The sequence below is a fragment of the Papio anubis genome, chromosome 12 (assembly GCF_008728515.1).
Source record: "Papio anubis isolate 15944 chromosome 12, Panubis1.0, whole genome shotgun sequence".
Lineage (NCBI taxonomy): Eukaryota > Metazoa > Chordata > Mammalia > Primates > Cercopithecidae > Papio > Papio anubis.
The window spans coordinates 117305217-117332422 of NC_044987.1; the positions used below are offsets into that span (position 1 = coordinate 117305217).

General features: G+C 41.8%; 1 protein-coding gene across 5 annotated transcripts in view; it reads right to left on the reverse strand.

The window, feature by feature from the left end:
* LOC116268663 (histone-lysine N-methyltransferase KMT5B) overlaps nucleotides 1-27206 on the reverse strand; it is a 58305-nt gene that overhangs the window by 22978 nt on the left and 8121 nt on the right. For 2 of the 5 annotated variants that reach the window (XM_031653772.1, XM_031653776.1), the window contains exons 2-4: nucleotides 12896-13131; nucleotides 8430-8577; nucleotides 2504-2572 (exon numbers count right to left, since the gene is read on the reverse strand). In XM_031653772.1, the coding sequence (XP_031509632.1) occupies nucleotides 2504-2572; nucleotides 8430-8577; nucleotides 12896-13055 (377 nt within the window). In that variant the 5' untranslated portion in view covers nucleotides 13056-13131. Of the gene's footprint in view, nucleotides 1-1841; nucleotides 2573-8429; nucleotides 8578-12895; nucleotides 13132-27206 lie in introns of those variants that run through there. The other 3 variants (XM_031653775.1, XM_031653774.1, XM_031653773.1) reach the window with 3 other exon arrangements.

The window sequence follows — 27206 nt, forward strand, 5'->3', positions numbered from 1 at the left end:
TTCTCACAACTATTAGCAGAACCATCTGAGAGTTCAAACATATCCTAAAGATAATACTGGATGAATGAATGGGGCTCTATTTTCCATTTTCAATCAACTGGTATACAAGCCTCTATAGACAGATAAATGCAAGTCCTTTAAAAAATTCAGAACATCTTACTAGGCTGTCGATATATGGTGTCAGAGAACCACCAAGAAAATAAAGAGCTGCAGAACTGGGAAAGCATCCACACATCCACACTAAACTACTTGCAGCCATCACAGTTGATTGTGTCAAGATGCCATCTCTAAGACATTCAACTGAAACCATTCTTGCTGCAATCCTACACTACATGGTTATTTGCATATGAAGGACAGATAAGACAACAAAGAAGCTCCCAGCTAAGACATGACCCATCAAGCAATATGCAATATGGAATGGTGGGAAACAGATAACCCATGTTTTATGTGGCAATCAGAAAAGCAATACTTCACTTTAAGCAAATGCAATAAATTATCCATGCCGTTAAATGACAGGGCTACAAACGACAGAAAGGGCCAAGCTATCTTTACACGTTCAATGTGAAAATGACCAATGGGAACATTATACAAAAATTAGTTATAGACCTGGAATGAAACTTGGCTATTTTTAATAGGCTTTATGTGTGTTCTATGCTTCCTGAAACAAGTTCATTCCTATCTAAAAATGCCTTCAGGTACCTTCAGTTTTGTTTACTTTTTATTTATAATGCCAAACAATTTATATGCTGAAAACCAACACAAAATAGTCAACTCTTGATTTAGTAGCATTCTGCCTACCTTCCCTGTGTTAACTTCTGTTTCCGCTTTCCTGACTTTATTGCCTCAAACATAAATAAAATCCCTGAAACTATCCCTTGCTACCCATAGCAAGAACCTCTATTTCACTGAAACTATAAGTTGCTGTCCCAAACCTGTTAAAACTTACTGTCACAGTTGGCTGCTACGGGCATGAAATGACAGTGAGGAAAAGGGGGAAGAAAATGGTTACAGGTGCAGACAGGCAGGAGATGAGACAGTTTTCAATAATCCTACAGAAGTATGTAAAAGTCAGCTGGCTGACAGTCCAAATCAAATCCCATTATAACAAATACCGTGGAAAATAGAAGTTAAGACTGTTACACCTATTAGGGCCGGTGCAAACGCACTGAGAACCTTAGGGGAATTTTTTTTCCTATTATTGAACAGAAAAATACCTCTCTCCTTAACCACCATCACTCTAAATCTCCCACATAAACTGCATAAAACTATCCTTTTACTCTGGCACTTAAAGGCCAGATAATTTAGAACCACCCTTTTGTTCCACAAATGAGGAAAATAAGGCCCAACAAGGATCAGTAGATGGCCAGTGACTTAAGGCTGATGAAGGGAAGACCTGGGATTTACCCTGGCCTTTCTGGTTCCTGTTACATGACCTGGCTCAGGAAAGCCTTCCTCACATTGTTTCATGGTTAGAAGAGGATTTAACTTGCGTTTGCCATCAAGCATCAGCACTGGGTCCAGCCAGAGAGAGCTCTAGCTTGTATACTGACAATACAGTGGAAAGGATGGATGCAAATGTGAATTTTAAGATTTAGTATTTGGGTGGGTGGTAGGTGGCAAGGGAGGCAAGAAAAACAGGTATTCGGCATTTCCAAATCAATATGCCCCGTCCTCCCTCCCTTAACAGAAAATTTGTTACTTTAAATCAACCAAACATATCTATTTTTTCTCTTCTTACACTTCTGATCAATGGCTGGTATAAGAAAAACAAAAATGTCATTTACAATTGGTTATTATTAAAGGGGCAGGAAAAAAACATATGAATTCACACTCCCACACACCTGTTCCCCACTCTTTCCAGAGACTCACTTCCCAGGTTTTCTTGCTATTTGGTTTTTCTGTCTCCCCACTGTGGCAGTGAAGAAAAGTTGTAGACTGTATTAGCTGTGCTACTGTGCCCTTCATTAGCATGCACAATCAAAAGCTGACTGGAGGGGTGGGGAACAGGAAGGGGAACAGAAAAAAGGGAGACAGGGAAGGAGAGAGGAAGAGAGAAAAATGCTCAAATATTTAAGATATAAAATAAAACCATGAGGCAACATAGTGAACACATTTCCCCCTCTGAAGAAAGTTTAGCTGCAAATCGACAGTTTGTAGACGCTGAGCAAGTAGTCACAGAGCAGCTCTTCATTCCTTCTTGACCTGAAAATAAACAAGAACCAAAAACATACCTGGCTGAGTCCTGCAATCAGTGCTCAGCTAATCACATGGAGTGACTCCTGATCTTTTGATGAATGATTTGTTTCTCTTAAAATCACCCTGTTATGAAGTACAAGTGGTTTTTTAAAAAATACAACTATTATCAAACTACTTTAAAAGGTTTGTAAAATTTTCTAAAACTCTAATTTATGCTGACACTTCAACTTACTCAACATAAAAGAACATTTTAAAAGGCTGGAATGGGTTAGTCAGTATCTCATTGTTTGTAACACACACTACCTACCTCACAGGGTTGTTGTGAGAAAAACTGTCAGATTTTGAAAAATGCCTTGAGCTCCTCGAAGGAAAGGCGCTATATAAATGCAAAAACAAACAACAAAAATAAAAAGCTATTTGTATAATCTGTACTTGTAATCTCTAAACAGACTTACAATATTCGTTGTTGCAAAAATCTTTAAAACTCTGTGATACTTAAGAACTTTAAGATGCCACGGGTGGGCGTGGCGGGATAGAAGCCATGCTGCTGAAATTCTCTGCTTCCCATAGAATACACCTTACCATGAAGTTAGAAGCTTTGAAAACGTCCTTTACGGATTCTAGTCAAGCACTTAATTTTAAAGTGATATTTAAAGTGATTCATACTTTAACATCCAATAGTGGATATGAATAATCAAATACATATATAAGCAAAATAAAAATTAGATGGTTACAGCAGTAGAAAGATGAGTAAGGACTGTACAGGCTGACGTTCTGATTAGAAACACGAAGAAAAGTTCCAAAGAGAAACTCAGTGTCCTGACTCCGCCGATGTTTAAATGCTGTCTCCTGCTCAGCTCACTGCTAGCCTGAGTCTCCTTCAGCCTCAAAAAGGGGGCATTACTGAAAGCATTGATCCCTTTCTTACAATATCCCGCTCCCACTCCATTTAAAAATCGGAAGTATAGGCCGGGCGCGGTGGCTCAAGCCTGTAATCCCAGCACTTTGGGAGGCCGAGACGGGCGGATCACGAGGTCAGGAGATCGAGACCATCCTGGCTAACACGGTGAAACGCCATCTCTACTAAAAAATACAAAAAACTAGCCGGGCAACGTGGCGGGCGCCTGTAGTCCCAGCTGCTTGGGAGGCTGAGGCAGGAGAATGGCCTAAACCCAGGAGGCGGAGCCTGCAGTGAGCTGAGATCCAGCCACTGCACTCCAGCCTGGGCGGCAGAGCGAGACTCTGTCTCAAAAATAAATAAAAAATAAATAAAAATCAGAAGTATAAACAACAACTATTTTTTTCTTGTTAAAAAGAAAAATTTAGGTTTCATAATTGACAAAAGTCAATTAAGTTCAAATTTCTCCCAAAAAATTGAAATTAGCATTTTGTTTGTACTATTTCTAAGTATTCACACTACAACTCTCGCTTGTTAGTAAATATAAGGATATATTAAGATTAAAACCTATGCACTCAAAATATAGCCAGTTTTGAAAATTATCCAATCATTAAACATCTACTGTTTCTTTTTCTTTTTTTTTTGGAAGTAAGAGTCTCACTCTGTTGCTCAGGTTGGAGTGCAGTGGTGTGATCTTGGCTCACTGCAACCTCCGCCTCCCAGGTTCAAGTTATTCTCCTGCCTCAAACTCTTGAGTAGCTGGGATTACAGGTGCACACCACCATGCCTGGATAATTTTTGTATTTTTAGTAGAAATGGGGTTTCACCATGTTGGTCAGGCTGGTCTCGAACACCTGACCTCGCGATCTACCTGCCTCGGCCTTCCAAAGTGCTGGAATTACAGGCATGAGCCAACACGCCCGGCCTAAACATCAACTGTTTCTAAACATTCTTCCTGTTGGTAGACTGAAAGAAGTAAAAGGAAAGCAAAAGAGTATAAAAAAGAGAAACTAAAAAGTGACAAATTACAGGTGCATAAACACGAACAAAGAGCGCACTATACAAGGAATAGGTAGAGAGCTTAGAAATTAAAATCCAACAGCAGAATATTTTCTCGTCACTTCTTTTGCACCCCAAAGAGAGAGTCCATAAACTAGTAACTTGAGAGGTATTTATTATCAGTTTTCCTTATTTTCTAAATCCACATTCTAGTAAATTCTTGCTCAAAAGATGAAGAGCTAGAAGGGATAGTTTTATTTTCAAGTAAATTCACTAAGGTTAAATGAAAACATGTATCTTTCACCAAGATTAACGTAAAGGTCATTAATAAAGTTTCTGTTCCCAAATATCAGTGTACACAAGAGTGTAAAAACACACATAAACCGAACACTCTGGTGGGAAGTGGACAGGATGTCCCCTGCACTGCCACACCAGCCTGAAGTGCTGGCATTGCTACGAACCCAGCCTGCTCTAACCAGGGAAGTAGAATCGTCTGTACCTCCACAGGTTATTTTAGGAACTGCATAATTAAATGTTGCACTAAAAAATATTTTAAAAATGATTTCTTCTGCAAGTTTAACCAGATTTAATTTTAGATGCTTCAATTTCTATGGGGAAAAATCTTACGCACTGGATGCATTTTAATTTAGGAGTCCTCAGTTATAGTAATGTCTTGAGTTCTAAAAGTATTTGTGTGGTAATCCTGAAGTTTACATTTATGACTACATGGTTTTATGTGAGCCCTAGGAAACGCCTACTAAGATATTTTAAGCAACTTATCACATCACAACGAAACTGAGAGGCCAGATGGTTTAGGACCTAAGTATTCCAAGTGTAGTCGGGGAGCTTGTTAGAAATGCAGAATCTCAGGCCCCACCCCAAAGCTGCTGAATCAGAACCTGCATTTCAACCAACTCCCAGGTGACTCTCACATAAACTAATTACGAGAAACAAGGGTATAGGAGGACTTTTATAGAAAATTGGAGTGTTTCCTTTTTTTTTGTTTTTTTTGATATAGGGTTTCACTCTGTGGCCCAGGCTGGAGTGCAGTGGTGCGAATACAGCTCACTGCAGCTTCAAGCTCCTGGGCTCAAGTGATCCTCCCACCTTAGCCTCCCAAAGTGCTGGGATTACAGGCATGAGCCACTGCAGCAGAAAACTGGAGTATTTACTATTGCAGATGCTAATAACAGGCAGCCTTCTGGAATACGGCATGGGGATTTTAGAGTACATGAAGTTCTGTCATAAGCCACTAAAATTTTCATTGTAATTTTTTTTTTTTTTTTTTTTTTGAGACTGAGTTTCACTCTTGTTGCCCAGGCTGGAGTGCAGTGGCATGATCTTGGCTCACCGCAACCTCCGCCTGCCGGGTTCAAGCAATTCTCCTGCTCTCAGCCTCCCAAGTAGCTGGGATTACAGCCATGCGCCACCACACCTGGCTAATTTTGTATTTCTAGTAGAGATGGGGTTTCTCCATGTTGGTCAGGCTGGTCTCAAACTCCCGACCTAAGGTGATCTGCCCACCTCAGCCTCCCAAAGTGCTGGGATTACAGGTGTGAGCCACTGCACCTGGCCCATTGTAATTCTGATGTAACACTTTCTAAAATGTTTTATATGCTTCCCTATCTTGATAATAAGGCATAATCAACATAACCTTCTTAATGACCCCAGGTCAAAATTCTGGGCCTTTGTGGTGACTTTCTGAACGCCACTAAACTATTGTGTCAGAGTGATTCATTCACACATTCACATTTCTTAACTCAGAAAAAAAAAAAAAAAAAAACAGAAAAAAAAACACTGGGGGTGCTACAGGGTGACAAATATCAGCATCTTCTAGGAGAAGAATGAGCACTGGTCTCATGTTCAATGGGCAAAAAAAAAAAAAAAAAAGAAAATGGACTTAAAATAATGAAAATTAGTCTCTTTTTTTTTTTTTTTTTAAAGGTGGAGTCTCACTCTGTTTCCCAGGCTGGAGTGCAGTGGCATGATCCTGGCTCACTGCAACTTCCACCTCCCAGGTTCAAGGGATTCTCCTGCTTCAGTCTTCTGAGTAGCTGGGACTACAGGTGCATGCGGCCACATGCAGCTATTTTGTATTTTCAGTAGAGACGGGGTTTCAGCATGTTGGCCAGGCTGGGCTCGAACTCCTGAGTTCAGGTGATCCACCCGCCTCGGCCTCCCAAAGTGCTGGGATTACAGGCGTGAGCCACTGCGCCCAGCCCTGTATCTTTTCTTTTGAGACAGTCTCACTTTGTTGCCCAGGCTGGAGGGCAGTGGTGTAATCTTGGCTCACTGCAACCTCTGTCTCCTGGGTTCATGTGATTCTCCTGCCTCAGCCTTCTGAGTAGCCAGGACTACAGGCGTGCACCATCACGTCCAGCTAAATTTTTGTATTTTTAGTAGAGATCGGATTTCACCATGTTGGCCAGGCTGGTCTCGAACTCCTGACCTCTGGTGATCCACCCAGCTCGGCCTCCCAAAGTGCTGAGATTACAGGCATGAGTCACTGCGTTCAGCCTGGATCTTAATCAATCAGGGCATCTAATGGCAGTCATTTGGCAGGGAACTGTTCAAATAGTCTCCCAACTCCATTTCCAGTATTTCACACTTCATTTTAGTAGGTAAAGATATATGATAGAAAATTTTATGGCCAGGCACAGTGGCTCATGCCTATAATCCTAGCACTTTGGGAGGCCAAGGCAGGCGGATCACCTGAGGTCAGGAGTTCGAGACCAGCCTGGTCAACATGGTGAAACCTTGTCTACACTAAAAATACAAAAATTTGCTGGGTGCAGTGGCGCAAGCCTGTAATCCCAGCTACTTGGGAAGTTGAGGCAGGAAAATCACTTGAACACAGAAGGTGAAGGCTGCAGTGAGCTGAGATAATGCCACTGCACTCCAGCCTGGGCAATAGAGTGAGACTCTCTCTAAAAAAGAAAAAAAAGAAAAAAAAATTATGAAAAAAACAAAAGCACATTTTTAGCTGAATTACTTCTTTTGGACTTAGACTATAATTGGTAAGTGAAGCATATATAGTAAGTGAAGCATATAGTATCTTAATCTAGCAAGGGATAAAATTAAAAGGGGGGAAACAGGACACAAGACTTTCCTCCAATTACCTGTACTCACCAATTTCTACCTCTCCCAACTACTGATCAGTGACTATCTACCTGGGTATCAAGATCCCCCAGGGTTGCCACTGAAATTGGAGCTATATAATAACCCCAGTCTGGGTATGATGGAGATGAACTAGCTCTATCTTCTAAATCTCTGCTGTTATGCTTTCCCACCACACTAAAAAAGAGATAAAGCATAAAGCAAAGTTGCAAAGTTCTGACCTGTTTGGTGGCAGAAACATTTGTGAAATGATCTAATGGTCTTTTTTGAGGGAGAAATGATACTTAAGAGAATTAGAGAGAGACCTCAGCTGTTAAAACATGACAGATTTCAAGATTAATGTAATAATGTTTTTTATATACAGCATTTGGTACTCAAACACTTACACATCCACTTTCTTACCTGTATGCTGAATATAAACATGTCTTTAAAACTATTCACTCTTAACAATGATTAGCTGAATCCCAAAGATTAAACATGATGACAAAATTTCCCATCTCTACAGAGACAATGTGTAAGAGAAAAGTCTACGATAAAATCAAGAAAAAAAGGGACATACCCTACTTTAATTGGAAACAATCATACATTTTCAAGGTTTTATAGGATGCTTGTCAGATTTTTCTTTTCGGTAAGATAACTGTCATCACTTTTTTTTTTTTGAGATGGAGTTTCACTCTTGTTGCCCAGGCTGGAGTGCAATGGCATGATCTCGGCTCACTGCAACCTCTGCCTCCCGGGTTCAAGTGATTCTCCTGCCTCAGCCTCCCAAGCAGCTGGGATTACAGGCGTGCACCACCACGCCCGGCTAATTTTTTTTGTACTTTTAGTAGAGACGGGGTTTCACCGTGTTGGTCAGGCTGGTCTCAAACTCCTGACCTCAGGTGATCCACCCACCTCGGCCTCTCAAAGCGTAGGGATTACAGGCGTGAGCCACTGCGCACAGCATCATCAACTTTTAAAATAGAACATGAGGATGCTCCTCCAGCTTTGTATGTTGATAGAAATGTTCTGAGGTAAAATAAGAACACAGAGTTAGAACTGACAAGATTCCTGGAGTCTTGTTCTCTGCTTCTCTTGGCTCACACACAGAAAACCCTTCCACTGCAAAGAACTTTCCTTTACTGTCATTTTAAATTTTGAGCAAAAGTAAAATTAGCCATCTACGTTCTTGAATTCAACATCATCATCTGTTCCATTCAGGATAAAGACTGAAAATTACCTAGTATTCATTTTGTGTGTTTGAAAACCTAAATAGGGATCAAGAACCAAACTGGTTGCTAGGTCATCATTTTCACAGAGTTCCTTGGCGGACATTCCAGAAGATGGTACATAGCGACTCTGTCCTTCAAATCCCGAGTTACCATTACCTGTGAAAAGCAAAAGCAAGAAAAATTACTCAAATTGAAAACTACTTAAATCTGCCTTAAAAATTCTTTAGCCGCATCGACCATTCAAGCTGGTAATAAAGAACTGAAAAATCAATCAGTTTTAGTAATTAAGAATTTAATAACCTTTGCATAAGACAGAAAACCAAATGCAGTAAACCATCTCCATTACTGAGAGTATTTTGATTAGCAGGTAGTAATAGCAGGTTCCAAAGGTTCACAAGAACAGGGTCTGCGTAGTTGTGAAAATTTGGTTCAAATGCTTGGCTCTCCCCCACCCCCTTCTCTCCAAGGAACACTGAGAAACAGGGGACAGGAGGATGTTCACTATTTTAACAAGTCAGTACACAGGGCCATTACAGATAGGACTGGGGTGAAAAGGCAAGAGGAACACAAGATAGTTTTTGCAAGAAGCGCCAGAACTCCAGATCTCAAGTATCAAAAGGAATCTCATGAAGTTCGGCTTCCTGCTTTTGGGCAGGTGAATGATTATTATCCTCACTTTGCAGGAAACTGAGGCACAGACAAAAAGAAACTTGCCCACAATTCCAGAGCTGGGTAGTAGAAGTGGGGAAAGAAGTAGAGAGAGAATGACAGACCTATTTCTACTGACCTCTGTTTGAAGCAATTTTGAATGAATGGATAAAAATAGAGACTCAAATATGTAACTGAAATAATTGGGTTTAACTGTGGAAGAAAAGTAACGTAAAGAAGGAAACGAAGGCCAAGTTATAAGAAGTTTCATCAGAGTTGATTAAGTTTGATGTATGTGCCACTGACAGTCCTTCCATGGACTTAGCACATAGTTTACGGAGGACAACAGCAATATAACGTTCAGGCTCTCAAAACCAAAATGGGGAAGAATGAAACACAGAGTAAAGTTTAACCTTTTCATCTACTTTTTCACAGAACAAATAGTTAAATGTAAGTTCCTGCCAAGGGCAGACATATGATTCTGCAATCAAATTATTTGCATGGAGCTATGTGAAAAGCTATCAACGTTGTTAAATTTTTTGTAACAGCATAATAGCTTTATTGAAATACAATTCACAAATGATATAACTCACTTTTTTTTTTTTTTTTTTTTTTTTAAAGACAGGGTCTTGCTCTGTCACCCAGCCTGGAGTACAGTGGCATGATCACAGCTCACCACAGCCTCGAATACCTGGGCTCAAGGAATCATCCTGCCTCAGCCTCCCTAGTAGCTGAGACCACAGGCATGCATCACCAAACCTGGTTAATTTTTGTATTTTTTTGTAAAAATGGGGTCTCACCATATTGTCCAGGCTGGTCTCGAACTCCTGGGCTCAAGCCATCCTCCTGCCTCAGCCTCCCAAACTGCTGGGATTACAGGCATGAGCCACCAAGCCCAGTCTTTTTTTCACACAGGCATTTACAAGTATAAATTTCCCTCTAAACCACTGCTTTGGCTGCATCCTATAAATTTTAGTACATTTTATCTTTCTTTTTATTCACCTCAAAATGTTTTCTGATTTCCTTTTTGATTTCTTCTTTGACCCACTGATTACTTAGAAGTGTGTTTCATTTCTATATATTTGTGAAATTCCCAAATTTCCTTGTTAATTTCTAATTTTCCTCCATTGAAGTCACAGAACATACCTTTTATTATTTCAATCCTTTTAAGTTTATTGAAGCTTGTTATACGGTCTAGCATATGGTCTATCCTGGAGAATGTTGCACTCGCACTTGAGATGAATGTGTATTCTGATGAGGTTCTAAAGATGTCTGTTAGCTCTCATTGGTTTACAGTGTTAAGCTGTTCTATCCATTATTAAAAGTGGCGTATCAAAGTCTCCAAATTATTGCTGAATTGTTGATTTTTCCCTTCAATTTTGTCAGTTTTTGTTTCCTGTATCTTAAGGCTCTGCTGCTGGGAAAGTCACTCATTGTATCTGACATGGGGCACTGCTCTGTGCTCTCCCATTTCTCCTCATCGCTGGCTCTCTTTCTGCACCATTCTGGCCCAGTAACATTCAGTGTAAGGCTATGTTATCTTCACACTCCGGTTTTCCCAACGTAGCCTTCTATATTTATCTATGCTTGGTAAAGTGTAACCAACATAATGGCCATTTTCTTTTTTTGAGACGGAGTCTTGCTCTGTCGCCCAGTGGCGCAATCTCGGCTCACTGCAAGCTCTGCCTCCAGGGTTCATGCCATTCTCCTGCCTCAGTCTCCCAAGTAGTTGTACAGGCACCTGCCACCACGCCCGGCTAATTTTTTATTTTTTTATTTTTTATTTATTTATTTTTTTGAGACGGAGTCTCGCTCTGTCGCCCAGGCTGGAGTGCAGTGGCCGGATCTCAGCTCACTTCAAGCTCCGCCTCCCGGGTTCACGCCATTCTCCTGCCTCAGCCTCCCAAGTAGCTGAGACTACAGGCGCCCGCCACCTCGCCTGGCTAGTTTTTTCTATTTTTTTTAGTAGAGACGGGGTTTCACCGTGTTAGCCAGGCTGGTCTCGATCTCCCGACCTCGTGATCCGCCCGTCTTGGCCTCCCAAAGTGCTGGGATTACAGGCTTGAGCCACCGCACCCGGCCAATTTTTCATATTTTTAGTAGAGACAGGGTTTCACCATGTTAGCCAGGATCGTCTCAATCTCCTGACCTTGTGATCCACCCACCCTGGCCTCCCAAAGTGCTGGGATTACAGGCGTGAGCCACCACACCCAGCCTGTAATGGCCATTTCTAAACTTTTTTGCTTGTTTTTGAGACAAGAGTCTCGTTTTTTTGTCCATGCTGGAGTGCAGTTGTGTGATCTCGGCGCACTGCAACCGCTAACTCCTGGGCTCAAGTGATCTCTCCAACCTCAGCTTCTCAAAGTAGCTGGGACCACAGGTGTGCAACACCATGACTGGCTAATTTTTCTGTAGACACAGTATTTTTCGTAGACATGGAGTTTCACCACGTTGCCCAGGCTGGTCTCAAACTCCTGGACTCAAGAAAATCCATTCACCTTGGACTCCTAAAGTGCCGAGATTACAGGTGTGAGCTACCATGCCCAGACGCATTTTCTAAATTCTTGTGTATCTATAACAATTCAACTAATTAAAACGGTTTTGCACTATGATACACAAAAGGAGGCCAACAGTGATTTGCTAAAAAGCTTAAGATATGCCTAGTTTACCGACCAGAATGAATACACTCTGATGTGATCACTGTGTTTCTCAATTCTTCACGTTCACGCTAGCTACTAAGGAGTGAGGCAGGACAAGGGTGCATGCGGCCAGCAGCCTCAGGAGTGAGTGGTGTCCATGCAGAGGACTAACTCATTCGGTCTTGCCTCTTCCTACTCTTGCCCTGAGCAGGAATTCTGTCTGGTTTCTACAGCAACAGTGACCTGATCTGAAATGGAAAGGTTAAGGGTAGCCTGGGCCCAATGAGTCGCATAAACCCTAAAAGGTAAGAAGGAAATCAATCAGAACTGGATTCAATCTGAAACTACAGAAAAACCACAGGCTAATCCAAATCCCTGGAAACAGGCCAACGCCAATCTGAATTAAGGATATTCAAAAGTGGCTAGATTCATGTTAGAAAAAGAAGAAAAGCTGTCCTCTTTAACATGACATACATTTGGACATATAGCTGCCTAGTTAGGTATACACTTGTCCTCAGTCATTTTACTACTTTTAGAGGAACTACGAAATATGCACCAAATCCACAACTTCTGAACCCTTAAAAAGCAGCCTCTTTCCCACCAAGAGGTATAGAGGAAATAAAGTAACTTATCAGCAGTGTTTCACTGTCAGGATGAACAACTGTCTACCCTGTATAAACAGAATAAATTGCTACGATTTGTGAGGCTGCCCTAAAGCAGTCAGTTCTATCCATCCTCCATTCTACTTACGTAAATTACATAAGTAGAATTAAATAAGTTGGCGTCATTATTCATATTATTCCATGAAACATTTGTGGAAATTAGCAAAGAAGTACATACTTATACTTACATCTATTAAAAAAATACAGGTTAACCTGTAAGAAGTTCAATTAAAATTTTAAAAATTTAATAAGACATATCAACCATTCAGGTATAAATTCTACAAAATATAAAGTAAGAGAAAAGCATGATTAAAATAACTATATGAAGCATTAAACTTGAGTTTTATATATTGTTTGATGAGAATAAAAATTGACACAACTTTGAGAGTAAAAAGACTATATTGTTAATTATGAAAATGCAAAAAATTATTTAAGACAAAAGAAAACAGAATATACATTACAAACTAGAAAGAATTACTACCTCATATCACAATTAGAACATTGAAGGTTTAAGTGTGTACATACATCTGCTCGACCTCCTCTCGACTGCATTTTTGCCAGCCTTCAGGGTGTCCTTCCCCGTGTGCTGTAATTTTGATTGATTCTGCTGATGGTCATTAGACAACTTGCCTCCATTTCTCCTGCCATTCACCACCATGTTCTTGGATTCTCCCAACCACTTCATACCCACAGACAGCCTGACCCAGGTGCATTTAGTCACTCTCTTCAAATAGCTTAGAGAATACTTTCAATGTTCTCTCCTAACAGAAACAAAATATGAAAAACAAAACAAAATGGGGAGGTAAATACATGAAAGATCATGCTAAACAGACCCTTGAGAAAGATATATAATATTAAAAGGACAGTCATTCACAGCATAATGATGTTTTGGTCAATGACAGACCACATAAACAATGGTGGTTCCATAAGATTATAACAGAGCTGAACACACACTTCATAAAATTCGTATTGCCTAGTATTTACTATATTATATTTTTTTATTGTTATTTTAGAGTATATTCCTTCTACTTTTTTTTAAGTTAACTATAAAACAGCCCCAGGCAGGTTATTCAAGAGCATTCCAGAGGAAGGCACTGTTATCACAGGAGATGACAGCTCCATGCATGTTACTGCCCCTGAAGACGCTCCAGTGGTACAAGATATAGAGGGAGAAGACAGTGATATGGATAATCCTGACCCTGTGTGGGCTGAAGCTAACGTGTGACCTGTGTCTGTTTTTAATAAAAACATTAAAAAATTAAAAGTAGGAAAAAGTTTATAGAATAAAGATATTTAAAAAAGAATATAGTTGGGCATGGTGGCTCATGCCTGTAATCCCAGCACTTTGGGAGGCCATGGCAGGCGGACTGCTTGAGTCCAGAAGTTGAGACCAGCCTGGGCAACATGGCAAGACCCTGCCTCTACAGAACATAAAAAAGTGAGCCAGGCATAGTGCTGCGTAAGCCTGTGGTTCCAGCTACTTGAGAGGCTGAGATGGGAGGTCACGCCTGCAGTGAAGCCATGATTGCAACACTGCACTCCAGCCTGGGTGACAGAGCAACCCTGTCTCCCAAAAAGAAAAGAAAAGAATAAGTACATTTTTGTGTCTTTTTGTCTGTTTTTTGAGACAGTCTCACTCTATGGCCCAGGCTGGAGTGCAGTAGCATGATTATGGCTCACTACAGCCTCAAATTCCAGGGCTCAACCCATCTTCCCACTCAGCCTCTCAAGTAGCTAGGACTACAGGCAGGAGCCACCACATCCAGTTCATTTTAAAACTCTTTTCTTTTTTCTTTTTTTTTTTTAGAGACGGGGTCTCACTATGTTGCCCAGACTGGTCTCCAACTCCTGGCCTCAAGCAATCCCTCCACCTTGGCCTCCCAATGTGTTGGGATTACAGGTATGAGCCACTGTGCTTGCTAAGAAAGAATATACATTCATTTACTTGAGACAGGGCCTTGCTCTGTCGCCCAGGCTAGAGTGCAGTGGTGCCATCTCTGCTCACTGCAACCTCCACCTCCCAGGTTCAAGTGATTCTTCTGCCTCAGTCTCCTGAGTAAGTGGGATTACAAGTGTGTGCCACCACACCTGGCTAATTTTTGTATTTTTCGTAGAGATGGGGTTTTACCATGTTGGCTAGGCTGGTCTTGAACTCCCAACCTCAAGTGATCCACCTGCCTCGGCCTCCCAAAGTGCTGGGATTACAGGCGTGAGCCACTGCGTGTGGCCTGAACATATTTTTGTATAGCTGTATGTGTTTGTATTTTAAGCCAAGTGTTACCATAAAAGAGTCAGAAAGTTAAAAAAAAAAAAACAACTTTATAAAGTAAAACAGTTACAACAAACTAAGGTTAATTATTAAAGAAACATTTCAAAATAAATTTAGTGTAGCCTAAGTGTACAGTGTTCACAGAGTCTATAGTAGTACATATGTACTAGGTCTACACAATTATTCACCACTCACTCACTCACCCAGAGAAACTTCAAATCCTGCAATCTCCATTCATAGGAAGTACCCTTTACAGGTGTACCATTTTAAAATCTTTTATTCTGTATTTTTACTGTACCTTTTTTATGTTTATGTGTGTTTAGATAACAACACTGTGTTACCAGTGACTACAGTAGTCAGTACAGTAACATGCTGGACAGGTTAGTACCCTACAAGCAACGGCCCGGGTGTGTAGTAGGCTAGACTACCTAGGTTTGTGTAAGTATACTCTATGACATCTGCAAGGCAACAAAACCGCCTAACCTCACATTTCTAGAATGTGTCCCTGAGACACACTCTATGAGTGCCCTCTATGATATCTGCATGATGACGAAATCAACTAACCTCACATTTCTCAGAATGTGTGGTATCCCTGTCACTAAACAATGCATGACTATAATTTAATAAATGATGTCTTCGCTCTTTAAAGACAATCTTGGCTCTCCCCAGTCATATGATGCCTGCTCAGGAATACAGTGGCCCCAGACTGAGTAGAATGTAGACAGAAGGTAGGGGCTCATTCTGACTTGTTCCTTGCTTGTGTTTAGAATAGTACTGACAAATAGCAGGTGCTCAACAAATATTTCTTTCAGTAAACAGTAAGAACTGTCTTTGCTCCTTATTATACTGATATCTAGGTACAGCTCTATCATCTGCTCAAATCACAGGTTTTGGTAATGCTCTGAACTGGGTGAGTAAACTACACGGAAGTTACTTATCTCCTTTGTTCCAAGGCAAGCTTAGGAAAAGGCATCTATGCTAAGCTTTGTCCATCACAGTAAGAGACTCCTAACTGTTACGCTGGCTACTCATCACCACAAACAAAACTGAGCAGACAGACAAGAGTAAGGAAAGTAAAGGACTCTGTATCTTTTTGTTGTTGTTACTTTGAATTCACTGTTCTAGATATTTAAGAAACCAATACTCAGATATCAAAGTAGTGCCCATCTGGAAATGTCTACCTTATCATTCCTTCACAATGGCAACAAAACTGAGAAGCTACTGTATTTGGTAATATAAATGTATCCCTTACTATCTGAATTTGGGAACCGATTGATATGAATAGTGGGGGATGCTTGTAATTTATAATGACATTTGGAAATGAGGATATTATACATTGCATTCATTACTAACGGAATGAGAAAAAGGATGACCATGATCCCACCTCATTAAGGAATTATGTGTTAGTATAAGTCAGACTAAAAAGGCCCTACAATAAAGTGCAAAAATACAGAACTTCAGAGCCAGAGCTGCCTTAACATCACCAGTGTGACGCCTTCAATTTACAAACAAAACTGAGACCACATGCCTGAAGCCACATGATCCGCCCGCAGCAGTCTCATGAGTAGAACCCAGCACTGCTGCCCAACAAATTCTCAACTACACCAGACGCAGGTCAATTTCCTTTCCACAAACACATAGAAAAGTACAAATGATAAATTACTTTGAAGTATTCACAAAAATACATGCCTGGACATACCTTTAATGATACTCAACACAAACACAAAACATGAATTTTTACTTGATCTCAGATCTCTTTCCTGTTACAGGAATATCTGTGTGAGTTCACTGGAGGGTAAGACGTGCATGTGAGCAGCATGCTTAGGGGAATGGCAAAAAAGAAAATCTGATCAATGCTGAAGACAACTTTACAATTGTTTTCTAACATGAATTTTTCTTTTGGTTCCCTCACTGTTTTTTTTTTTTTTTTTTTGAGACGGAGTCTCGCGCTGTCGCCCAGGCTGGAGTGCAGTGGCCGGATCGCAGCTCACTGCAAGCTCCGCCTCCCGGGTTCACGCCATTCTCCTGCCTCAGCCTCCCGAGTAGCTGGGACTACAGGCGCTGCCACCTCGCCCGGCTATTTTTTGTATTTCTTAGTAGAGACGGGGTTTCACCGTGTTAGCCAGGATGGTCTCGATCTCCTGACCTCGTGATCCGCCCATCTCGGCCTCCCAAAGTGCTGGGATTACAGGCTTGAGCCACCGCGCCCGGCCGGTTCCCTCACTGTTTAAGTTCAATTATAGTATTTAACTTTTAAAGTGCCTTTTGATTTTTCTTGTAGGTGTCACTAAATAGTCTTGTAGCTATTCTACATCAGTTATAAGGATTTTTCAATTATTAAATTTTACCAAATTTAACATTAAAACTGCTCATTAATGATCATGTATGTTACACTTAGGAGAAAAGGCGTAGAACTCAAGAGCAATATACCTTTTTTTTTTTTTTCAAGGAGACAGGGTCTTGCTCTGTCACCCAGGTTTGAGTGCAGTGAAGTGATCATGGCTCACTGCGGCCTCAAAGTCCTAGGCTCAAGCGATCCTCCGCCTCAGCCTCCCAAAGTGTTAGGATTACCAGCATGAGCCACCACACTCAGTAAGAGCAGTATATTTTTGAGGTATAAAGTACAAAGAAAGCTTGAGAAAAAGAGCAATGGGTGGTCCATTGCGAGTCTTGGATCTTGGATCCCAGCAGTTTTGCACAACACTGTTATCTACGGACTCTAAAATGGACTTTATTTAAAGAAACCCATGGGGCCGGGCGCAGTGGCTCAAGCCTGTAATCCCAGCACTTTGGGAGGCCGAGACGGGTGGATCACGAGGTCAGGAGATCGAGACCATCCTGGCTAACATGGTGAAACCCCATCTCTACTAAAAAAATACAAAAAACTAGCCGGGCGAGGTGGCAGGCGCCTGTGGTCCCAGCTACTCAGGAGGCTGAGGCAGAGAATGGCGTGGACCCGGGAGGCGGAGCTTGCAGTGAGCTGAGATCCGGTCACTGCACTCCAGCCTGGGCGACAGAGTGAGACTCCATCTCAAAAAAAAAAAAAAAAAAAACCCATGGAACAGTAACAGAAACATAAAACAATATGAATTGTGGCATTTGAATCCTAGCACTTGGGGAGAGCATCAAGTACCACTTTTTTTTTTTTTTTTTGAGACAGAGTCTCGCTCTGTTGCCCAGGCTGGACTGCAGTGTCCACAATCTTGGCTCACTGCAACCTCCGCCTCCTAGGTTCGCTATTCTCATGCCTCAGCCTCCCAAGTAGCTGGAATTACAGGTGTGCACCACCATGCCTGCCTAATTTTTGTATTTTTTAGTACAGACAGGGTTTCACCATGTTGGCCAGACTGGTCTTGAACTCCTGGCCACAAGCTATCCTCCCACCTTGGCCTCCCAGTGCTAGCATTTCAGGTATGAGCCACCATGCCCGGCCAAGGGTTCAAAAATTATAGCCTATCATCACAATGCATTCAAAATTTGAGTTTGAATAACCTCATCAAGACTTAGATCTCTAAAAGCTTCAAGTTTCACCTGCATTAAAGCTCTTCATCATTGAGCCATCTCACAAAAATAAAAGCTTAAAGGGACTAAAATTCGTGACTACATTCCATTTTATTTCCCTTCCTCAGTTTTCTTCAATTTCCTTGACCTCTAGGGTCTTTCATATTACTTATGTTCCTTTAGACAAGAGCCAAAGAAACAGCACTTTCTGAAAAAATGGATGTTCTGTGACTGTAAGCTTTCATTGGTAGAGAAGCATAAACTTGGCATGATAAATTTAGAATTAGGTTTTTTGTTGTATCCTATAAAAAGCTGCATTAACAACAAGCAAATGGGCCAGGTGGTGGCTCATGCCTATAATCCTGGCTCTTTGGGAGACCAAGGCAAGAGGATTGCTTGAGGCCAGGAGTTTGAGACCAGCCTGGGCAACACAGCAAGACCTCAATGCTACTAAAAGTAAAAATTAAAAAATTAGCCAAAGATGGTAGTCACAGCTACTCATGAGGCTGAAGTGGGAGGATGGCTGCGGCCCAGGAAATTGCAGATGCAGTGAGCCATGAGCATGCCATTACACTGCAGCCTGGACGACAGAGTGAAAAAAAAGAAAATGATGAAGTGGTAAATGTATATAAATGTATTTTACATTTCAAGTTAGATTATACTCTCAGAAGCTATGTGGTTTAGAGAAAATAGACCTCAACAAAAGTTGAGGGCTCCTATCCTACCTCTGTCTCTTACTAGGCAGTTGGTAATTGGGAAAGTCACTTAACCTCTCTGAACACCATCTCTTTGCCTAATTCCTTAAGTCCCAGTTCAGTGTTCACATCCTCTAGGAAGTGTTCCTTGACCTTCACTGCCAAATCTAGTTATATATTTATGCTACAAAACTTAGGTGAAAACCCTTATGTGATTATATTGTTTAAGAGTCTGCTTCCTTAATTGAGAGTTCCGAAGGTTGAGAACCTATTTTTCTTATCTCTGGCCCTAGTGTATCTAGTATACCACACAGTATATCCTAGAGGCACTCAACTAATGAAATAAATAGGCTGTAATCTAAACTGCATCATAGAAACTATATTTCTGCATTTAAAAAAACCTGTAAATTAAAGATACTGCCTGACCTCTTCAAATCCTCTCCTTTCTCAAGATGTCCATGGTGTTAAAGGGGGTGAGAGAAGCTCCTGCACAGATAAAAATAGGGCAGGAATCACAGCAGATAGATACCACCACTAAGTTCCCTACCACTTGCCATTATACTTTCTGGTTTACTCCCTAGTCCTTGACCCTCCAGAAAAAAGAACCAGGACCAGGAAAAGTGCTTTTGGTCCTTTAGGAAATCATCTGTAGAATGCGATGTTTAATACACAACTTACAGATAATGATGTAACAATGTATTTTTAGGCTTCTCAGGAGTCCTAATATTCCTCAAAAATAAGACATGAAGCATAATTACATGAAATAGAAATTAAATATATGGAATAGAAAGACTATCCATGGAGAGTCTTTTTTTTTTTTTGAGACAGAGTCTGGCACTGTCCCCAAGTTAGAGTGCAGTGGCGTGATCTCGGCTCACTGCAACTGCCACCTCCTGCGTTCAAGCGATTATCCTGCCTCAGCCTCCCGAGTAGCTGAGACTACAGGTGCGTGCCACCACAACCAGCTAAGTTTTTGGTATTTTAGTAGAGACGGGGTTTCACCATGTTAGCCAGGATGGTCTCGATCTCCTGACCTCATGATCTGCCTGTCTCGGCCTCCCAAAGTCCTGGGATTACAGGCGTGAGCCACCGTGCCTGGCCATGGAAAGTCTTTAAGTCTCAACCAAGACGTCCACTCGAGAGAGAGAAAGCAGAAAATCTGGGGATGAGGCCCAGCAATCCGTGTTGTAATAAGACCTCCAGGTGATGCAAGCTCCAGTGTGAGAGCTATTGCTCTAATTTACTCATTCATTCATTTTATCATGTTAGGGCTAAGAATAGATACAAAATTGTAAAAAAAACTATGGAATAAAAAATTAAGGAAATTATAATATATCAACCAAACATTTTTCTGAGAATTAGGAAAGGTTCACCAATAAATCACTTTAGTAATAGCAAACTTTGGCTCAATTCATGGAACACAGACTGAGATCCACTCTAATGTATACATAATTTAAACTAAATGTGGGTTAATGATCCAAACTGGAACAAATCTGTGCCCTCGGGTCTCATTTATATTGTGGTCAACTGATATTATTTGAACCCAAAGTACTTTAATGTAACAGGCACTTCTGTCAATCACAGAACATGGCTAAATTTCACTAGTATGAATGCACTGGCACATCTCTGGATGTAGCCTAGCAGACAGAGATTCTCCACATGTCCATATGATAAAAGCTATCCAAAGACTTTTCTTTTTTTTTTTTTTTTTTTTTGAGACGGAGTCTCGCTCTGTCGCCCAGGCTGGAGTGCAGTGGCCGGATCTCAGCTCACTGCAAGCTCCACCTCCCGGGTTCCCGCCATTCTCCTGCCTCAGCCTCCCGAGTAGCTGGGACCACAGGCGCCCGCCACCTCGCCCGGCTAGTTTTTTGTATTTCTTAATAGAGATGGGGTTTCACCGTGTTAGCCAGGATGGTCTCGATCTCCTGACCTCGTGATCCGCCCGTCTCGGCCTCCCAAAGTGCTGGGATTACAGGCTTGAGCCACCGCGCCCGGCCTATCCAAAGACTTTTCTTTCTTTTTTTCTTTTTTTTTTGAGATGGAGTCTCACTTTGTTGCCCAGGCTAGAGTGCAGTGGTGCCATCTCCGCTCACTGCAAGCTCTGCCTCCTGGGTTCACGCCATTCTCCTGCCTCAGCCTCCCGAGTAGCTGGGACTATAGGCGACAGCCACCACGCCCGGCTAATTTTTTGTATTTTTAGTACAGATGGGGTTTCACCGTGTTAGGCAGGATGGTCTCGATCTCCTGACCTCGTGATCTGCCCGCCTCAGCCTCCCAAAGTGCTGGGATTACAGGCTTGAGCCACCGTGCCCGACCCCAAAGATCTTTCTTAAGCTGATAAATGAAACATTTGTAAAAACAATTCTAATGAAGCTATCAATAATTTGGGGGCTATTTAAAAAAATTTTTAGCTCAAAATGAATACATATTCTACTAATGATCCAGTCTTCATTTGTTCTGCCCTCCTAAGTGTGGAATCTGTTCTTGCTGGCAAGATCTTCCCTCTAAGGCTGCACACTTACACATTAAAGGTAGTGACAGGATTTTAAAAAGCTAACACACGTCGACACCGTAGTAGAGTACAGACAAATAGGGGTTGAAAACATTGGGTAGAGGCCAGACGCAGTGGCTCACGCCTGTAATCCCAGCACTTTAGGAGGCCAAGGCGGGCGGATCACCTGAGGTCAGGAATTTGAGACCACCCTGGACAACACAGTGAAACCCCGTCGCTGCTAAAAATACAAAAATTAGCCAGGCGTGGTGGCGCACGCCTGTAATCCCAGCTACTCAGGAGGCTGAGGCAGGAGAATAGCTTTAACCTGGGAGGCAGAGGTTGCACTGAGCCAAGGCTGTGCCACTGCACTCCATCCAACCTGGGCGACACAGTGAGACTGTGTCTCAAAAGAAGAAAGAAAACCGAAACAAAACACCGGGTGGATAGCAAAGCCTAAAATACTTCATGGCTACCACAGAGGTGCCCCCTCCCAACAAACAAACAAGGGTGCAGACTTCCATGGAACATAGCTGGCTCACGTGGAAATGTCCCACGGTCATGGTTTGGCTGACACACTCGGAGCTCATTAGCCACTGACTACATTTAGAAGTAAAAATTGCCTCAATTTTGTCCCAAATTATTAGGAAAAAAATTTCAAGAAAGTACTGACTGCTTTTTTTTTTTTTTTTTTTTGAGACAGAGCCTTGCTCTGTCACCCAGGCTGGAGTGCAGTGGTGCAATCTTCACTCACTGAAGCCTCTGCCTCCCGGGTTCAAGCAATTCTCCTGCCTCAACCTCCTGAGTAGTTGTGACTACATGTGCCCGCCACCACGCCCGGCTGATTTTTTTTATTTTTAATAGAGACGGGGTTTCACCATGTTAGCCAGGCTGGTCTCGATCTGCTGATCTTGTGATCTGCCCGCCTCAGCCTCCCAAAGTGCTGGGATCACAGGCGTGAGCCACCGCACCCGGCCATTACTGACCACTTCTTAAGTGGCATATTAGCCTAGTGCAAAAGTAACTGCGGTTTTTGCTTTTTTTTTTTTTTTTTAAAGTTACAAATCCTGTTCTGATTTCCCAATATAAAAATGTCAGGAAATTTATCGGACATCTACTATATTCCAAACACTGTTGCAGGCACTGAGGATACAGCATGGAACGAAATAGGGCTGTGCCCTCATCTGTGCTTATATTCTAATGGAAAAAAGCACTACGAAATAATAAATTAATGAATAAATGCCAGCACCTTTTGGGAGAACAAGCCATTTATGGTGGCAGGGAGTGTTTCCGGTGGAGAAGGAGGGTGATAGTGGCTACTTCCTAAGAGAGCAAGGGATGTGAGGGGACAGCTGGGCATCAGGCAGGAAGCATGCAGTAGACAAAGGGAAGGGCAAGCACAAGGTGCAGAGGCTGGTGCAGCTGGGGCAAATATGGGCGAGAGTGGGAGGATGAGGTCAGAGAGGCTGCCACAGGGAAGAAGGGCTTCAAAGCCACTGCTGAGACTTGGGCCTTTACTCCCAGTGAGACGGAAAGCAGAGGAGTGACACGATCCAACTCACAGTTTTAAAGGACCATGCTGGTAGCTTGCTACATGGTACTTTAAAAAAGCAGTTCTAATGAAACTACAAATAATTTCTAGGACAAGAGAATGCAGGGAGACATTATTATTAGTAGTAGTCTATTTACTAACTGATTACTGCTGTAAAACCAGAGGAGAACTAGTGGTTGCAGCAGCAGAGGTGGCAATAAGTGGTTGGCTTCGAGATCTTTTCTGAAGGTTCTGCTGATAGTTAGGAATTGCTGACAGACTGACTGTGGGTGTTAAGAGAAAGAGGACTCAAACATACCTCCAAATGAAGAATGGAATATTTAGGAATGTGACAAAGAGTATAGGAAGACTGGTTTTCCCAAGGATTGCGGTGTGGGAATTTGGTTTTGGTTATTTTTTCTTCCTTTTCTGGGGTCTTTTTTGGTTTTAGTCATTTTTGAGATGCCCACTACAGATCCTAGTGGAGTCGGCAGCTGGATACAAGGGTCTGGAGTCCACCTCCAAGCTGAAGATAAAAATTTGGAGTCAAAACATTAATGGCATTTCAAACCATGGAATCAGATGAAATCTAGGAATCACTGTAGATCAAAGAAGGCCAAGGACTGGGAGTGGGGGCACTTTCACATGTATAGGTCAAGAGGAAGAGAAGCAGCACACGATTGTAAAAGGAGCAATGAGCGAGAAGAAGAGCTGAGCGTGACAGGGACCATGCCGTGAAGGGAGTTAACAACTCAGGCAAGAACTGTAGGTGCCCAGAAAGCAAATACTTTTATTTTATAAGTCTAAACTCACGGAAAGGATGGGCTGTTGCTGATCTTTAAGCCTTGCTCAGAAACAACAGAGAACTTCTAAAATGGACATAATGTCTTAAACATGCACTTGTGAGGAAGACAGGGGGCTTTGCTTTAAGAAACAGATGGCAGAGAGCAACATAAGGAATGGAGAGGGAGAGAGAGAGGGAGAGGGGGAGAGAGAGAGAGAGGGGGACAGAGAGAGAGAGAGAGAGAGAGAGAGAGAGAGAGAGAGAGAGAGAGAGATTGACTCACAGACCAGGAAAGACAAATGTAAATTAAAATTACGGAGTGGAAGGTGATGGCAATAGGTTAGTTAATTTGAGAAGGCAAGCATTCAGAGGGCTTATAGGATCTATGTCAAAAAAAAAATTTAACTAATAGATTAGTTAAAACTCTGGACTGGAGTAATAAAGATGACCTGAGTAGGAGAATGAGGTGGAATTCCTGAGGACTACTGTGCAAGGCTTTGTGCCTTCTACTTTTGTGAATATTAACAAAAATGATGCAATCAGGCTCTAAGAAAATGCAACTGGGATTCTGCTCCAAGATGGGCAGCATCACTTCCCCAAGAGATTTACCCAACACTGAAATCAACAAGAAGAGTCACCTTATGCGGTTTCACTGGACCAACAGATGGGAAAAGAAGCACTTACTACAGATTCTGGTACCAAACATAAATAAGGAGGTGAGGGGTGGAGGGATAATTTATGATCAATATAAAACATACTGGAAAACTGCTAAAATAAGAAATGTATTTAAAGGGGACAATATTGCAAGAATGATTTCTAGTTATATTTAAAGCGGAAACTCCTAATCATAACATAACGCCACTAAGGTCAGAAGCGTGACACCCACCACCACCACCACCACCACCACCACCATCACAATGCATTCCAAATCACCAGTGCTACCACTGGTGGGGGGAGGGATAACTTTAAAAAATATTTTTTCCCCAAACGTTTATAGTGAATCTATTTACTTATAATCAGGAAAAAAAAACACCGAAAACCTTAATACTTTAACACGTTTCAAAAGAAAGCAGCATTGATTCATAGGAAATGGGCTAAGTTCACATAACCATGCCTGTTCTATGCCAGTGATGGCCCCTCAACAAATGTCAATTCCCTTCTCTTTCCAGTCTCTTTATCAGATTATAAATTGTTGAGTGACTTTTGAGAAGTTGCATCCAATTTGAGAACTCTGATTCTAATCCATTTTTACTTAAACACAGGCATTTTTTGCTTAATATCCTAAAAACCAAGATTTAAAAAAAAATCTGTCAAAAAAGTTAAAACACTGATTCTGAATGACTGAAAAGAATTTTAACACAATTCCTGTGACACTGCCGAGAACCCTCTAGCCAGCTGACATGCTGAACTTGTCTGCAGAGAGTTTATCCTAGAGAAATTATCCAGTGGTAGGGAAACAATCCCCAAGTGTTTGAAAAACAAAAGTCAACACACATTTTTAAAAAGTCAGTTCTGGCTGGGTGTGGTGGCTCACGCTTGTAATCCCAGCACTTAGGGAGGCCAAAGTAGGTGGATTAATTGAGCCCAGGAGTTCAAGACCAGCCTGGGCAACATGGTCAAACCCCAATCTCTACCAAAAAAAAAAAAAAAACCTTAGCCGGGTGTGGTGGTGCATGCTTGTAGTCCCAGGTACTCAGGAGGCTGAGGTGGGAGGATGGCTTGAGCCCAGGAGATTGCACCACTGCACTCCAGCCTAGGCGACAGAGCAAGACTGTCTCAAAGAAATAATAAAAAGCAGGTTCTAGCTTGTTAGAGGACTTTCATAAATTTTTATTCAGAAAGGCAAAGAAAACATTTTTCAAGTGATTCAGTTATAATTTGGTAAGAAAACAATTCAGTACACCACTGGTTAACAGTGACTGAGATTACACTGGAGAATGAGATCACAAGCAATGTTTACCTGTTATATGTTCAACTTTTCAAAATAAACATGTGTGACTTTTGTAACAGAATATTAAAGATACTTACACAAAGGAAAAGGAAACAGCTTGGCAGCTTCCCACCACAGGGCCTTTGCACTTGGGGTGCTGCCAAACTGCTTATCAGCCCCTGCCCAACCCCACTTCTCCAGCTACATAGATTTCCTTGTTATACATTTGAACCCCTTAACGTTTCTCAGCATGGTGCTTATTACAACCATACTCACTACTCTGTGTAATTATTTCATAACACCTGCCTTCCCTACTAGCTAAGATACACCTTTTTTTTTTTTTTTTTTTGAGACAAAGTCTCGCTCTGTTGCCCAGGCTGGAGTGCAGTGGCTCAATCTCGGTTCACTGCAACCCTTGCCTCCCAGGGTCAAGCGATTCTCCTGCCTCAGCCTCCTGAGTAGCTGGGATTACAGGTGCGCACCACCACACCCAGCTACTTTTTCTATTTTTAGTAGAGACGGGGTTTCATCATGTTGGTCAGGCTGGTTGTGAACTCCTGCCCTCGTGATCTGCTTGCCTCAGCCTCCCAAAGTGCTGCGATTACAGGCATGAGCCACCGCACCCGGCCTTATTTCCATGTTTTGGCTGAATAATCCTGGTGAGAACATGTGTGTACAAGATACCTGTTTGAGTACCCGCTTTAATTCTTTTGATGATACACCCAGAAGTAGAATTGCCGGGTCATACGGTAATTCTATGATAAACTTTTTTTCTTTTAGACGGAGTCTAGCTCTGTCACCCAGGCTGTAGTGCAGTAGCACAATCTCAGCTCACTGCAACCTCTGCCTCCTGGGTTCAAGCGATTCTCCTGCCTCAGCCTCCTGAGTAGCTGGGATTACAGGTGCCGCGCCACCACACTCAGCTAATTTTTGTATTTTTGGTAGAGACGAGGTTTCACCATGTTGGTCAGGCTGGTCTCAAACTCCTGACCTCGTGATTTCCCCACCTAGGCCTCCCAAAGTGCTGGGATTACAGGCGTGAGGCACCACACCCAGCCCCATACACTTTCATATCATTAGAATCCAGCACAAGACCAGACATAGGTTCATTCATATCACATCCCCTTTCTATTCTCAAACGAACTGCTACACATAAGCGGAATCAGTTTTTAGTTCTCCTAAATCTAAAATTACAAAAGGACTTGATATCAAAGAATTCCAAATCAGTCTTTATCAATGACTATTCCAAATCCATCTGCAATCGATAGTGCAATAACTAAGGCTCCATGGAATCCTATGGTATCAATCCCAGCAATTAGGCCAATATAAGAAGCCCTGCAAAGCTATCAGAAACATTTGTGATCAATATTCCATCATAACACCATAACATTGCTTGACGGGGCAATTTCTCAGTTGCTAATTTGTTAGAAAACTATCATAAATTCACGTTCATACCTGTAACCCTAAAACTTGCTCCTATAAATATTGCTGTCTCAATTGAGAAGCTAGGTGACTTGTCAGAGTAGTTCAACTGGTGCTAGTATTATGAAAACAGAAAAGCCTTCGGATTTTCATTTCCCTGAATTCACAATTATGCTTCTACCCAGGGCAGAGCCTTTATTTTAAAACTAGAGC